The sequence below is a fragment of the Pelodiscus sinensis genome, chromosome 20, assembly GCF_052426305.1.
Source record: "Pelodiscus sinensis isolate ZL-2025 chromosome 20, ASM5242630v1, whole genome shotgun sequence".
In the NCBI taxonomy this organism is placed as follows: domain Eukaryota; kingdom Metazoa; phylum Chordata; order Testudines; family Trionychidae; genus Pelodiscus; species Pelodiscus sinensis.
The window spans coordinates 27,872,250-27,884,371 of NC_143071.1; the positions used below are offsets into that span (position 1 = coordinate 27,872,250).

General features: G+C 66.0%; 1 protein-coding gene across 3 annotated transcripts; it reads right to left on the reverse strand.

Moving 5' to 3' along the window:
- Window positions 1-256: 256 nt before the first annotated feature.
- LOC142819080 (testis-expressed protein 47-like) lies at window positions 257-9,234 on the reverse strand. 3 transcript variants are annotated; one of them, XM_075903502.2, is made up of 7 exons: window positions 9,107-9,234; window positions 5,706-5,778; window positions 4,862-4,965; window positions 4,209-4,273; window positions 3,180-3,384; window positions 1,791-1,947; window positions 607-792 (listed from the first exon to the last, which is right to left on the reverse strand). In XM_075903502.2, exons 1-7 carry the CDS (start codon window positions 9,209-9,211, stop codon window positions 740-742), a joined length of 762 nt encoding a protein of 253 aa, XP_075759617.1. In that variant the 5' UTR covers window positions 9,212-9,234; the 3' UTR covers window positions 607-739. The 3 variants fall into 3 exon arrangements, with proteins under 3 accessions (XP_089628119.1, XP_075759617.1, XP_075759615.2); XM_089771993.1 differs by lacking the exon at window positions 4,862-4,965 and having other exon boundaries at window positions 257-792; XM_075903500.2 differs by lacking the exons at window positions 5,706-5,778; window positions 9,107-9,234 and having other exon boundaries at window positions 4,862-5,699.
- Window positions 9,235-12,122: the final 2,888 nt, after the last annotated feature.

Sequence of the window (12,122 nt, forward strand, 5' to 3'; positions counted from 1 at the left end):
CATCTGGTCACAGGGCAGGCCTAGGATACCTCAGCCCCCCTTGAGATGGGGGAGACTGGGCCCCTAAATCCCAGCCCCTTTCCCTAGGCTGTCTCCTCCATGCTCCCAGACAGAAACTAACTCACTCACTTCCAGCCCTGCCCCCAGCCAGGGCTCCACTCCCCTTCTTCCCATTGATCCGCTCCCTGGGAGATAACTGGTCAGACAGGTTCGGAGCCCCCTTTGCATAATGACTCATCCCCTGCCCTGCTGGGCCATGCTGCAGCCAGCAGCCAGTGGAGGTCACTCACAACCCACTGCCCAGCACAGCAACCAGCAAGGTACCCCCCCGCTACGTCACAGGTGGTAAATCGCTCCTAGCACTCAGCCGCCCAAGCACTCAGCTTACAGGAAACACTGGCTACAGGGCCCCCCAGCTCTGCCCAGGCCGTAGCTGTCGTCCCCCCCCCCCCCACGAGACCGGAGCTCAGCTTTGGACAGGTATCACAGGCAGGTAACCAGTGGCCGGCTAATCCCCATCTGCTTACAGGGAAATCCATGTGTCCATCCGAGCCCAGAATTCCACTGGGGAGACACGGGCTCCTCCGCCCGCTCTCCCGGGCTGCCCTTGGATGTTTCCCGTAATCGCAGGCCGAGATCAGCCACACTCTGAGCCCGGTGTGGCCCGCTGTGGCTGGAGCAGCACCTGGCCTGTGCCCACAGCCCTCCGGTCTCAGACCATGGGCCCGATTCCTGCCAGTCACGGGCTCCCGCTGTCCAGCCGCACCTGGGCGGGCAGTGGCCACACACGCTCTGGAAAGGGAGAGGGGAGAGGGCCCGTCAGAACAGCCGTGGGCAGCTGGAGCTGCGCCTGCGGAGCATGCCTGGTCGTGCCTGGGAGCGGAGAACAGCCGGGCCCGACTGCCTCAGGAACCAGCAGGCGCCGCGGGATTTCTTGGCCGTTTCCTGCTGCTGCAAATGTACCTACAGAAACCAACCAGCAGGGAAGGAGCGGTGGAGACTGGGCACCGCTCTGCGCGAGATGCACCAGCCCCACTGTGCGCTAAGCAGCCGGGCCGTGGGAATGGGGCGTTTGAGACACTGGGGTTTGGCTGGCAGCACGCGCCAGGGCAGCGCAGGAGCGGCAGAGACCGACGCGGGTCTGGGGCCGGCGATAAATGTGCAGCAATGAAACTCCCCGCTGGGTGCAGGGCGCGGGGAGGGGGGCGCCCTACAGCACAGGTTGGAGACGCGAGGTTTGCTTTCCGCCGAGGGTCTGTGAACACCCGCAGGGCAAGGCAGCCGCGGACTGCGTGAGCATGCCCTGCCGCGCCCGTCCCCGTGGCCAGCGCCCCGCCCCGGCGGCTTGCGAAGAGCCCTAGGCAGCGTACGGGTTGTCGCGTCCCAACACGCGCCCTTGAAGCAGGAGCGAAGTGTTAGCGCAGCTCGGACTCTGTTGCCAGCCCGTCTCTTCTGGGTCCCCCTTGATAATCACGCGCTGGTGACGGGAGCAGCAAGCTCACTTTTTGGGGGGGCACTGGAAGTGTTGTGAGCTTCCTCCCAGCAGTGCCCCTTCGGCTTTGAGGCTGAGATTTTTCTTGCCTCATCTGATTTCCAGGGCCCCCCCCCCAAACCTCCCAGGTGCTGTGTCCAACCCTTGGAGGCTGGTTTGGTTTTCCCACGCGCAGGACCAGTTCCCAGGTGCAGTGTCGCTGCCTGGGCACGTGCAACGAGCCCTACACAAGTCAGCCTGGGCCCTTGGACACAAGCATGCACAGCCCGGCACCGCGCACCCGGCCCGCGGCGCGTACCTGAGTCCAAGACCACATTCAAGGGGGAGTCGTAGGCCTGCAGGAACTGGGCCGGGCTCAGGAGCTCCCTGCACTCCAGGAGGTGGCAGATGGTGTCCTGGGGAATAATCAAGTTGGGGACCTTCTCCAGAGCAGCATCCGGGAGGTTTGGGGGGCCCTGGAAATCAGATGAGACAAGAAATCCTCAGTCACTCAGCTCATGCTGGAGGGGGAACCGCACGTCTGCAGCCATCGACTGGCTGCTCTGCCGCCCCCCCAGTGTACCCCAAGTGTACCCCCAGAGCAAGCCCCCAGTGTACCCCCAGAGCATGCCCCCCAGTGTACCCCAAGCGTACCCCCAGAGGATGCCCCCAGTGTACCCCAAGCATACCCCCAGAGCAAGCCCCCAGTGTACCCCCAAGCGTACCCCCAGAGCATGCCCCCAGTGTACTCCCAAGCGTACCCCCAGAGCATGCCCCCCAGTGTACCCCCAAGCGTACCCCCAGAGCATGCCCCCAGTGTACTCCCAAGCGTACCCCCAGAGCATGCCCCCCCAGTGTACTCCCAAGCGTACCCCCCAGAGCATGCCCCCAGTGTACCACCAGAGCATGCCCCCAGTGTACCCCCAAGCGTACCCCCAGAGCATGCCCCCTAGTGTACCCCCAAGCGTACCCCCAGAGCATGCCCCCCAGTGTACCCCCAAGCATACCCCCAGAGCATGCCCCCCAGTGTACCCCCAAGCGTACCCCCCAGAGCATGCCCCCAGTGTACCACCAGAGCATGCCCCCAGTGTACCCCAAGCGTACCCCCAGAGCATGCCCCCCAGTGTACCCCCAAGCGTACCCCCAGAGCATGCCCCCAGTGTACCACCAGAGCATGCCCCCCAGTGTACCCCCAAGCGTACCCCCAGAGCATGCCCCCTAGTGTACCCCCAAGCGTACCCCCAGAGCATGCCCCCCAGTGTACCCCCAAGCGTACCCCCCAGAGCATGCCCCCAGTGTACCACCAGAGCATGCCCCCAGTGTACCCCCAAGCGTACCCCCAGAGCATGCCCCCTAGTGTACCCCCAAGCGTACCCCCAGAGCATGCCCCCCAGTGTACCCCCAAGCGTACCCCCCAGAGCATGCCCCCCAGTGTACCCCAAGCGTACCCCCAGAGCATGCCCCCAGTGTACCCCAAGCATACCCCCAGAGCATGCCCCCAGTGTACCCCAAGAGCATGCCCCCCAGTGTACCTCCAAGCGTACCCCCAGAGCATGCCCCCCAGTGTACCACAAGCATAACCCCCGAGTGTGCCCACCTGCTGGGAGCCAGCCCTGACGATCAACCTGAACGGCTGGACAGGTCAGTGGGGCTGTATGGGGGGGCACACAGAACGCCCGACCCGCAATAGGGGGCTCGGGGCCCTTACCTTGGGGTATTTCTGCAGATGCACCCCCAGTTTCAGGAGCAGGGCCAGGCACTCGCCAGCGACGGCCTCCACTGGCTCCTGGCGGGAGGCGTCGTAGCCCAGGTGCCTGCTGGGCACGGCCAGCACCTTGTAGCTCCACTGCTGGAAGAGCCGGGCGGGAATGTCGTGGGACAGCACCAGGATCTTGGGCTCCAGGACTAGGGCCCTGGGACAGGCAGGGCAGCGGGATCAGCAAGGGGGAGGGGACACCACCCCTCTGGGATTAACAGGGGGGCGCCACCTGCCTCCCGAGGCCTCATCCCCGGGCAAAACCGGCGCGGCAGGAGCCTGGCATGGCTCAGGCGACACCGGCCCGGGGCGGAGACTGGCAGCAAGGTGCTGGCAGGGAGCGCAATATGCAAATGAATCTTCTACCGGATTGGCGCAAAGCCGCCGGTTTCCCCTTGCCCCTCTAGAGGGCGCCAGAGAGCGTCTGGTCCCAGCCAGCCTCCGGGCCCAGGGGCTCCCCTCAGCTGGCAGCCGGCAGCCTCCGCCCGGGAGCCGCGCTCCCCCTGGCTGGGGGGACGGTGCCCCGGGGCTGTGGCTGCAGCGCCCCCTGCTGGCTAGACCCGCTAAAGACAGGGAGAGACACAGGTTCCAAGGCCAAAGGGGACCCTGGTGGCCAGTCTGGCTGCTGGGAGAACACTGGCCAGAGACACGCTCGCCCCTGCCCCAATTCCTGGAGCAGGTCCTACCAGAAAACACCCACCCTTGATTGAAACCTTTGCATGGGGGCAGACCCCAGTATGGCCCTTGGGAAGTTGTCCCAGTGGCTAATTAAAACTGGAGCCCGTATTCCCAGGCCGAATTTGCCCCGTGTCGGTGTCCAGCCCCTGACTCTTGCTCGCTTGTCTTAGCTGCCGCCTGCCAGCCAACCGCAGCAGGGGCGCGTGCTGCTAGGGCCCAGGTTCGGGTCCCGCGCCCAGCCCAGCCGCCATCGGCCTCGTGCGGGCACTCTGCACTGCGTGGCCACAGCCCTCCGGCCCTCACCTGTGCTGCTGGGGCTGCATGTCCCGCAGGTCCCGCAGGACGGCGTACAGCACCTCGCTGGAGGCCTGCAAAAGAGCAACCTCATTGGCTGCACCAACCCCTCTGGCCACATCCCGCCTGGTGCCCTGGGCTGCCGCCGAGGCAGTGGGAGGAGCCTCGGATGCCCGGGGGGGGGGCACTCAGAGGCTGGCGTGGGGGCGTCAGGCCTGCGGCTCTTCTGTGTGGGGTGGGTGAGCTAGGTCTGAGGCCCTCAGACTGTGATTGGGGGCAAGAGTGGGTCCACACATCGTGGGGTTGCAGGGAGACTAGCCCCTTTGATTTTGTGTTGGGGGCTGAGGCCTGGGACGGGGAATGGACCCTTTGAGTGAGATGCTGGGGGTACCAGGAGCGAGGCGAGGCTGGGGGGGGGCATCTGCTGCAGGGCAGTGGTTCTCCAGTGAGGTCGAGGGGGTTCTAGCCCCCGGCTCCCGCCCTCCCAGCTGTTGCTACCCTCTCCCTGGGCCAGGCTGTGGCGGGAGGGCAGCAGGGGGGTGGGGCTGACATGGGAAGGAACGGGGCTGGGGCGCAGCTAATCCCAAGTCCCCCTGGTTCCGACCCCGTTCTTTGACATTCCCGGCCGTTTGTGGCCAGCCCCCCGCCCGCTGGCCCGGTACCTCCAGGGCGTGCACCACGTAGGTGGGATAGAGCAGCACGAGGCCCGTGACCCCCTCGCCCGGGTAGCAGCGCTGCAGGCTCAGCAAGAGGCGTTGCCAGTGCCCTGCGGAGAACCCACCCACACGGCGTTTGCCGGGAGGGGCCAGCAGAGCAGCCAGCCCCAGGCTCCTGCAGCTGCCCCTTCTCCAGGCTGCGGGTCCCTCCCCCGTGTCGTGATGCCCCAGGGCGCTGTCCGGCTCAGAGTGCACATGGGCACCCAGGGCGTGGCAGCCTCTTGCAGCCAGGACAGGTGTTCCCGGGCTGCCGTGTGTACAGGCATCGCCATGGGCCCCCCGTGGCTGCCCGGCGCACTCCCCTCGCTGGCACCTGCACCTCCCAGGGGTGAAGGAGGAGCCAGCCAGCCCGTGCAGCCTGGGCTCCCCAGGCCCGCTCGCAGGGCCGGCGTGGTCCAGGGGCAGATGGGCCCTTCCCCTTGGGCTGAGCTGGAACATCCACCCGGCCTTTAAACGAGAACCGAGCCCAGAAATGCGGCCTGGGGGTGGCAGCTGCCCGGGCCTGAGACGCTCTCGGTGCCCCACACATCTCAATGGGGCGCTAGCTCTGCGCCCAGCAACAGTACCCAGCTGCCGTCCCCCCATGGCTGAGCTGGGGGCCTCCGCCACCCTTCTCTAGCCCAGCTCCCCCGCCCTGGAGCAGGCAAGCAGGGCTCCAGCCCCGTAGCTGCCGCCGTCTCCCACGCCACGTCATGCAGCCCTTGGGGCTGTCGGTCAGGCGCCCTGGCCAGCTGCTGCCAATCGGTGTGTGCCTGGCCCTAGGGCCCTTTCCGGCCCCGCAGACACTGACCTGCTAGGTCCCGTTTGTCGGCCAGCTCGGGGGCGATCTTAGCCAGCAACACCAGCCTGTGCAGAAGGGATTTCTGGAGGGGGAGAGAGGCCGGCTGGGGCTCAGAGCCTGCGGAGGGCAGGGCTGGCAGCGGGAGGCGCCGAGATGGGGTGAAGGCGGAACGGGAAGGGGAGGGGCGCACCCTGTGCTCGTGGCTCTCATGGGTGGCGATGGGTCATAGCAGGGGGCCGGACTCGGGGAGCCAGGGGGTCCCTGCCGGCCCTGAGGCTGCCCGCTCTGTGCACCCAGCCACCTGCCTGTCAGTGCGACGGGGCAGGGGGCAGATGAACCCGTGGCCCTGCACTGGCTGACTCCTCTCCTTCCCCACGCCCGGCTCGGTGGGGGTCACAGATCCATGCCAGCCGGGCAGGCGGGGGCAGCAGGCCCTGGAGCACACACCTCCCAGGAGGCGGGGCAGGGGCGGGGGGGGGGGGGGCTGGTCCTGTGGGAAGGGCGGTGAGATTTCCAGCCCACGGGGGTCAAACAGGCTCTGCCTTTCCCCGGCGCTCGGCTCCTGCTGGAAGAACGTCCCCCGGGCACAGGGCCCGCAGCACCTCCGTGGGAGTGCCCCCAGCAGGAAGCAGTGGCCCACGCTGACCGAGGCCACAGCCCCGCAGCTTGGCCTGTGGGCATCGGGACGGAGGCCCACGGCCAGCGAGCATGAGAATCCATGGGGCGCCTCGGGCCCAGGCGGCTGCCGGGAGCCGGGGGGCTCAGCAGCATCCGACCAAGGCCACCTTTCCTCCTGGGTCTGCGCCTGTCTCCCAACGTCACCGTTCCTGCTGTGGGGGAGGGGGCGCCCTGGTGGAGGGGCTGACGTGCTCCCTGGGAATCCCAGAAAAGGCCAATGTGGGGTGATTCCTTTTGGGGGAGGCTGCATGGAAGCAGAGCTGGGCAGAGGGAGCAGAGCTGCTCCTTGCATTACCCAGACGCCACCTACTGCCGGACAGGCTGTGACGTAGTGGGGGTACCTGGCTGGTTTCTATGCTGCTGGCTCTGGGGTAACCCCCACTGGCTGCCGTGGGTACCACGACCCAGCAAAACAGGATGAGTCACTATGCAAACCAGTATGGCCAGACACCTCCCATGGAGAGGAACAAAGGAAGGTGGAATGCTGCCCTGGCTGGGGGGCAGGGCTGGAAGAGGGTTAGGGAGTTGCTGGCTGGGAGCATGGAGGAGACAGCCTAGGGGAAGGGGACTGGAGTTTAGGGGCCCAGTCTCCCCCATCTCAAGGGGGCCTGAGGCATCCTAGCCCAGCTCTGTGACCAGATTACATCTGAGCTGTGCTGTATCCTGGAGAGGCAATAAACTTCCTCTATTCCACCGGCTGGTGCAGTCTGTTTGTGCCATTTCAGGGTGCAGGAGACGGGGGACCCCCATCGCGCCGTCACACAGGCCCAACAGGGAACGGAACAGACCGTCCGTGGCCATCGCCCACAGCCTCCGCTCCAACCCTCTGACAAGCTACAACCCAAACAAGCCCCCACCACAGGGCCAAACTGCATCAGCCGCACCCTCAGCGGCTCCTACACCTGCACATCCATCAGTGTGATCTGTGCCAGCCATGCCCCCGCCATGGACACTGGCCAAACCGGGCGTCTCTCTGACAGGATTAATGGCCATCGAGACAACAACGGGCAGGAGAACACGCTAACCCCCCTGGACACTCAGCAAGGGATTTCCAGCCTTCTCCTGCACCCCTCCAAACCCAGACTACAAAGAGAAACTGCAGCTGCAATTCCTTTGCAGATAGAACAGGAGCAAATTAGGACTGAATAGGGCTTTAGAATGGCTCTCTCACCCCCTTCAGAATCACCCCTCCTCATCCACTATGGGGAAAGGAGGCCAGGACACTCTGCCTGAATTGGCCTCGTTAACTCCTGTCCTACGCTCCATAGCAGCTCCCTTCTTTTGCCAAGCTACTGTCTTTTAGCAACTATACCCAGCACCCAAGAATAACCCGCACCTGAATATACCCCGCCGGTTTTGCAGTTTGAGTAAAAAAAATCTTGTATACCCCACGCACGAGTATAACCCGCAGGGTATACAAGACTGTGCGGGGGGGGGGCGGGAATTAGCCACCCTCTGGATGGGGGAGCACTCACTACGCCTGGTTCCCGCACAGCTGCACAACCTCTGGGTGGGAGAATGAGAGCGCTCCCCACCCCGTCCTGCAACTGCGCAGCCGCCAGCCTCCAGGCGGGGGGGGGGGCTCATCTCCCGGTTCCTGTGCAGCTGCAGGAAAGGGGGGGGGGCTCCTACACAGGAACCGGGAGATAAGCCCCCCCCCCGCCTGGAGGCTGCGCAATGGGGGAAGGGGGGGGAGCACGCCGCTCACCACCAAGTGAGTAAAGAAATGTGTGTATACCCCGCCCCCGAGTATACCCTGCCGGGGGGCGGGGTTTGTACAAACGAATATAACCCGCGGGCCATAGTGGCTTCAATACAGCCGGACAGACCCCGCTCTCTAGCCCTGCCTCTGTGGCGTGCACGGCGCTGCGTCTTGCCCACAAAGCATCGGCCCGTTCCTAAGGGGCCCCAGGCCTCCCTGCTGTTTCTGCAGACACAGCCGGAGACGTTGCACGGCCACGGTGCTCAGTCGTGCGAGACACGCCTGCCCCAGGCGGCAGCGGCCCTGCTCTCCAGTGGGGGGGCTGAGGACAGAGCGATTCAGATGAGATGCTCAGCAGGGACTCGGGGAGCGAGTGGACGGCAGAGCCCGGCCCTGATCCCCGGAGCCCCACGGCCCAGCCCAAAGCAGCCTGTAGCGAGCGGGCCCGTGGTGGCTCTTGGCAGGCGGTTATGTGACGATGGACCAGCGGACGCTTTCTTTCCCGGTGCCCAGCCGGCGCAGCGCTGGGGAACTGAAAACTGGCCCTTTTGGAACGGTTGATGGTGCTTTGATTTGCCCTTTGCCCTCGGGAATGGCCGGGGGCCCTGCCGGCTCGGCGAGGTCTCCGCCTGTAACGCTACAGCGTCCCTGAGCTCCCAAACGTTTCCCCTGCCCCTGGGAGGGGACAGACCCGCAGCATGAACTGGGCCAGGGGCCTGAAAGAGGCCATGGGAAAGGCTCCCAGGGCTGCTACCCAGGCAGGCCTAAGGTCAGCCCGTGCAAAGGCCCGATGCAGCGATCACCCCTCTGCTGGAGCAGCCCTGGGCGGCACGAGTAGCCCATTGACTCAGCGCAGTCCTACGAGAGGGAGGCAGAGCCCGGGCGCTGGAGCTGCAGGCGCTGGGAGCTGGAGCCTAATAGAGCTGCAGGGCTTGGGGTCTGGGGTTCCGGGTGCCCCCCGCCCTGTGGGCCATCTCCCAGCCCGGCCCCACGCCGTGCGCTCCGGGGGCCCGAGACAGGAGCCACTGACCGTTTCCTCGTTGGCCCGGGGGCCCCGCCTGGCCAGCGTGCGCTGGAGGAGACTGGTCCGGACTTTCTCCGGTTTCCTCTGCCCCACGTCCCCCCGACCAGCCATGCGCTCAGCTCGGCCTGCCACCAGCCCCGGATTGCTGCCTGGCCTCTCCGCGCCCGGCGGCCAGCGGGGAGAAGCGGGCACTGGCCGGGCGCTCGGCCGGAGAGGGGCCGGTGGGGGGAGCCGGGCGCACGGCGGAGAGGGGGCCGGTGGGGAGAGCCGGGCGCACGGCCGGAGAGGGGGCCGGTGGGGAGAGCCGGGCGCACGGCCGGAGAGGGGGCCGGTGGGGAGAGCCGGGCGCTCGGCCGGAGGGGGCCGGTGGGGAGAGCCGGGCGCTCGGCCGGAGGGGGCCGGTGGGGAGAGCCGGGCGCTGGCCGGAGGGGGCCGGTGGGGAGAGCCGGGCGCTGGCCGGAGAGGGGCCGGTGGGGAGAGCCGGGCGCTCGGCCGGAGGGGGCCGGTGGGGAGAGCCGGGCGCTGGCCGGAGAGGGGCCGGTGGGGAGAGCCGGGCGCTCGGCGGAGAGGGGGCCGGTGGGGAGAGCCGGGCGCTCGGCCGGAGGGGGCCGGTGGGGAGAGCCGGGCGCACGGCGGAGAGGGGGCCGGTGGGGAGAGCCGGGCGCTCGGCCGGAGGGGGCCGGTGGGGAGAGCCGGGCGCTGGCCGGAGAGGGGCCGGTGGGGAGAGCCGGGCGCTCGGCCGGAGGGGGCCGGTGGGGAGAGCCGGGCGCTCGGCCGGAGGGGGCCGGGCTGCAGCCGGCTGCCAAAGGGCTTTCCGCACTGTAGCAGCAGGGCCGGGCTTGGCGCTCTCGCTGCCATTGTCTGGCGGGGCAGGTGCTGGCAGGGGGCAGCGGTTGCTCTGACAACCCCCGGCGCACGGAGCCTCTTCCCACGCCTGGGCGCTCGCTGCCCGCCGCGTCTCCCGCCCCACACGAGCCCTGGGCCCAGCCGGTGCGTCTCGCGCGGTCTCGGTCCCCGCCTCTGGCTGGGCCCTAGGACACTGAGTCGAAGCGCCTGGCGTGGGGCAGGCGGCTGTGGGGAGGGGTGAGCCCCGGCGCGCCAGGCAGGCCGTGCTCCTGCAGAGGGGCCGTGGCCACGTGGTGTTCCAGACCCCCGGGGGGGGGGGCTGCGAAGCTTTTGGGGTCCCTAAAGGGGAGAAGTGTTGGGCCTGCAGCCGCTGGCCCTGCTCCTCGGGCCCTGGGGTGTTTGTCACGGGGGGGCCTGCCGTGGGGGCGCTCTCCTCCGAAGGCTTCACTCTGGGGCTCGGTTTGGCCCCTTCTGCAGGAAAGGAGCAGAGGGATCGGCCCCCCAACTCCCCCTGCAGCCGCCCCAGCCCAGCCTCCGCTGCCCAGCCATGCATCCTGGGCCAGAGGGTGGAGTGACCCCTTTCCCCCAGCTTCCTCGGTGGCCATTCCCCACCACCCCAGCAGCCCACTCTCCTGCTGAAAGGCCCCGTGTCTCGTAACACCGGGCGTGCAGGTCAGGCCAACGGGCCAGCTCGCCCCACTAGCCAGGGCCAGGCAGAGGGCATGAAGAGCACGGGACAGTTATCAAGTGAGCCACCCCCGTTGACCATTCCCGCTTCCGGCAGGCAGGTCTCAGGGCACCAAGAGCACGGCCTTGCAGCCCTGGCTGTCTGGGCTCTCAGCCATTGATGGACCAGTGCTCCATGAACGCTAGTGCTTTTCCAGCCCCGTTACATCCACCTTGGGCCTTCGTAACATCCTGCAGCAATGAGTTCCCCAGACTAGGCTTTGTGAAGAACTTTGTTTGAAATCCGCCGCTTGTTAATGCCATGAGGTGACCCAGTCCTGTGTCATGGGATGGAGTCTCTCTCGGCCGTGGCAGGCTGGTTGGCGCCAGATCAGCCCATGCCAGGCTGGGCCTGACCTATGCTGCTGTCCTCAGGCTCTGCCCCTCTGCTGCCACCTCGAGAGGCCTATTGTCAGTTGGTGGGTTGGTGATGTCATAGGAACTCAACCAATCATCACCCTTCCCTCTCCCTACTAGACTGGGAAGTGATGTCAGAAGTGAGTTCACCACTCAGCCATCTTCCTACTGGAACATGACATCAGAGGCCCATCCACCAATCACTGCCAACCTTGCCTACCACCATTCATCTGTATAGTGCGAGGTGATTGGTTGAAAGGTCTGTTCCTGGCTCACGTCTGGTGCTGCATTAGTAGCCCAGCCTTTGCGGGTGGCGTTGGGGTCTGCAGGGGCCCGCGGCCGGCCGGCTCCCTGACGTGGGCCCAGCCCGGCAGCCTTTGCTCTAGGGCTGGTGTCCCGAGCCGGTTTGGCGGCAGCTGAGGATGGGCGGCAGGGGAGGGGTCACTGGATGGTTCCCGGCTCCGTTGCCTCCCTCTGGGGCACCTGGCATTGGCCACGATGGGCAGACGGGACCCTGGGCCGGGTGGACCTTTGGGCTGACCCGGCCTGGCCGCTCTTGTGTTTGTGGGAAGTGCTGGGGGACTCATGTCATTAGAACGTGTGTGCGTGTGTGTGTGTGTGTGCATGTGTGTGTGTGCGTGTATATGTGCAGGTGCAGGAGTGTAAGTCTGTGAGTGTATGTATGTCTGTGTGCATGGCTCTGTGTGTTTGTGAGTGCATGGGTGTGTGTATGGCTCTGTGTGAGTGCCTCTGTGTGTCTGGGCACAAGTGTATGTCTGAGTGTATAGGTCTGTGTGCATGTCTGTGAGTACATGGCTGTGTGTGTCTGTTTCTGTGTGTGTGTGAGTGCGTGTCTGTCTGTCTGTGTATATCTGTGTGTGAGTGCGTGTCTGTCTGTGTGTGTATATCTATGTGTGTGAGTGCTTGTCTGTGTGAGTGCGTCTGTCTGTCTGTGTGTGTATATCTGTGTGTGTGTGAGTGCGTGTCTGTCTGTCTCTGTGTGTATATCTATGTGTGTGTGCGCGTGTCTGTGTGAGTGCGTGTCTGTGTGTGTATATCTATGTGTGTGAGTGCGTGTCTGTGTGAGTGCGTG

Coding starts and splice junctions, on each gene's coding strand:
- LOC142819080 (XM_075903500.2), bottom strand. CDS start 5,500: ATGGGGGGACGGCAGCTGGGTACTGTTGCTGGGCGCAGAGCTAGCGCC. Junction 3,385..4,208: donor ATGCAGCCCCAGCAGCACAG/GTGAGGGCCGGA, acceptor TGCCTGTCCCAG/GGCCCTAGTCCTGGAGCCCA. Junction 793..1,790: donor GAATGTGGTCTTGGACTCAG/GTACGCGCCGCG, acceptor CTCCCTTTCCAG/AGCGTGTGTGGCCACTGCCC.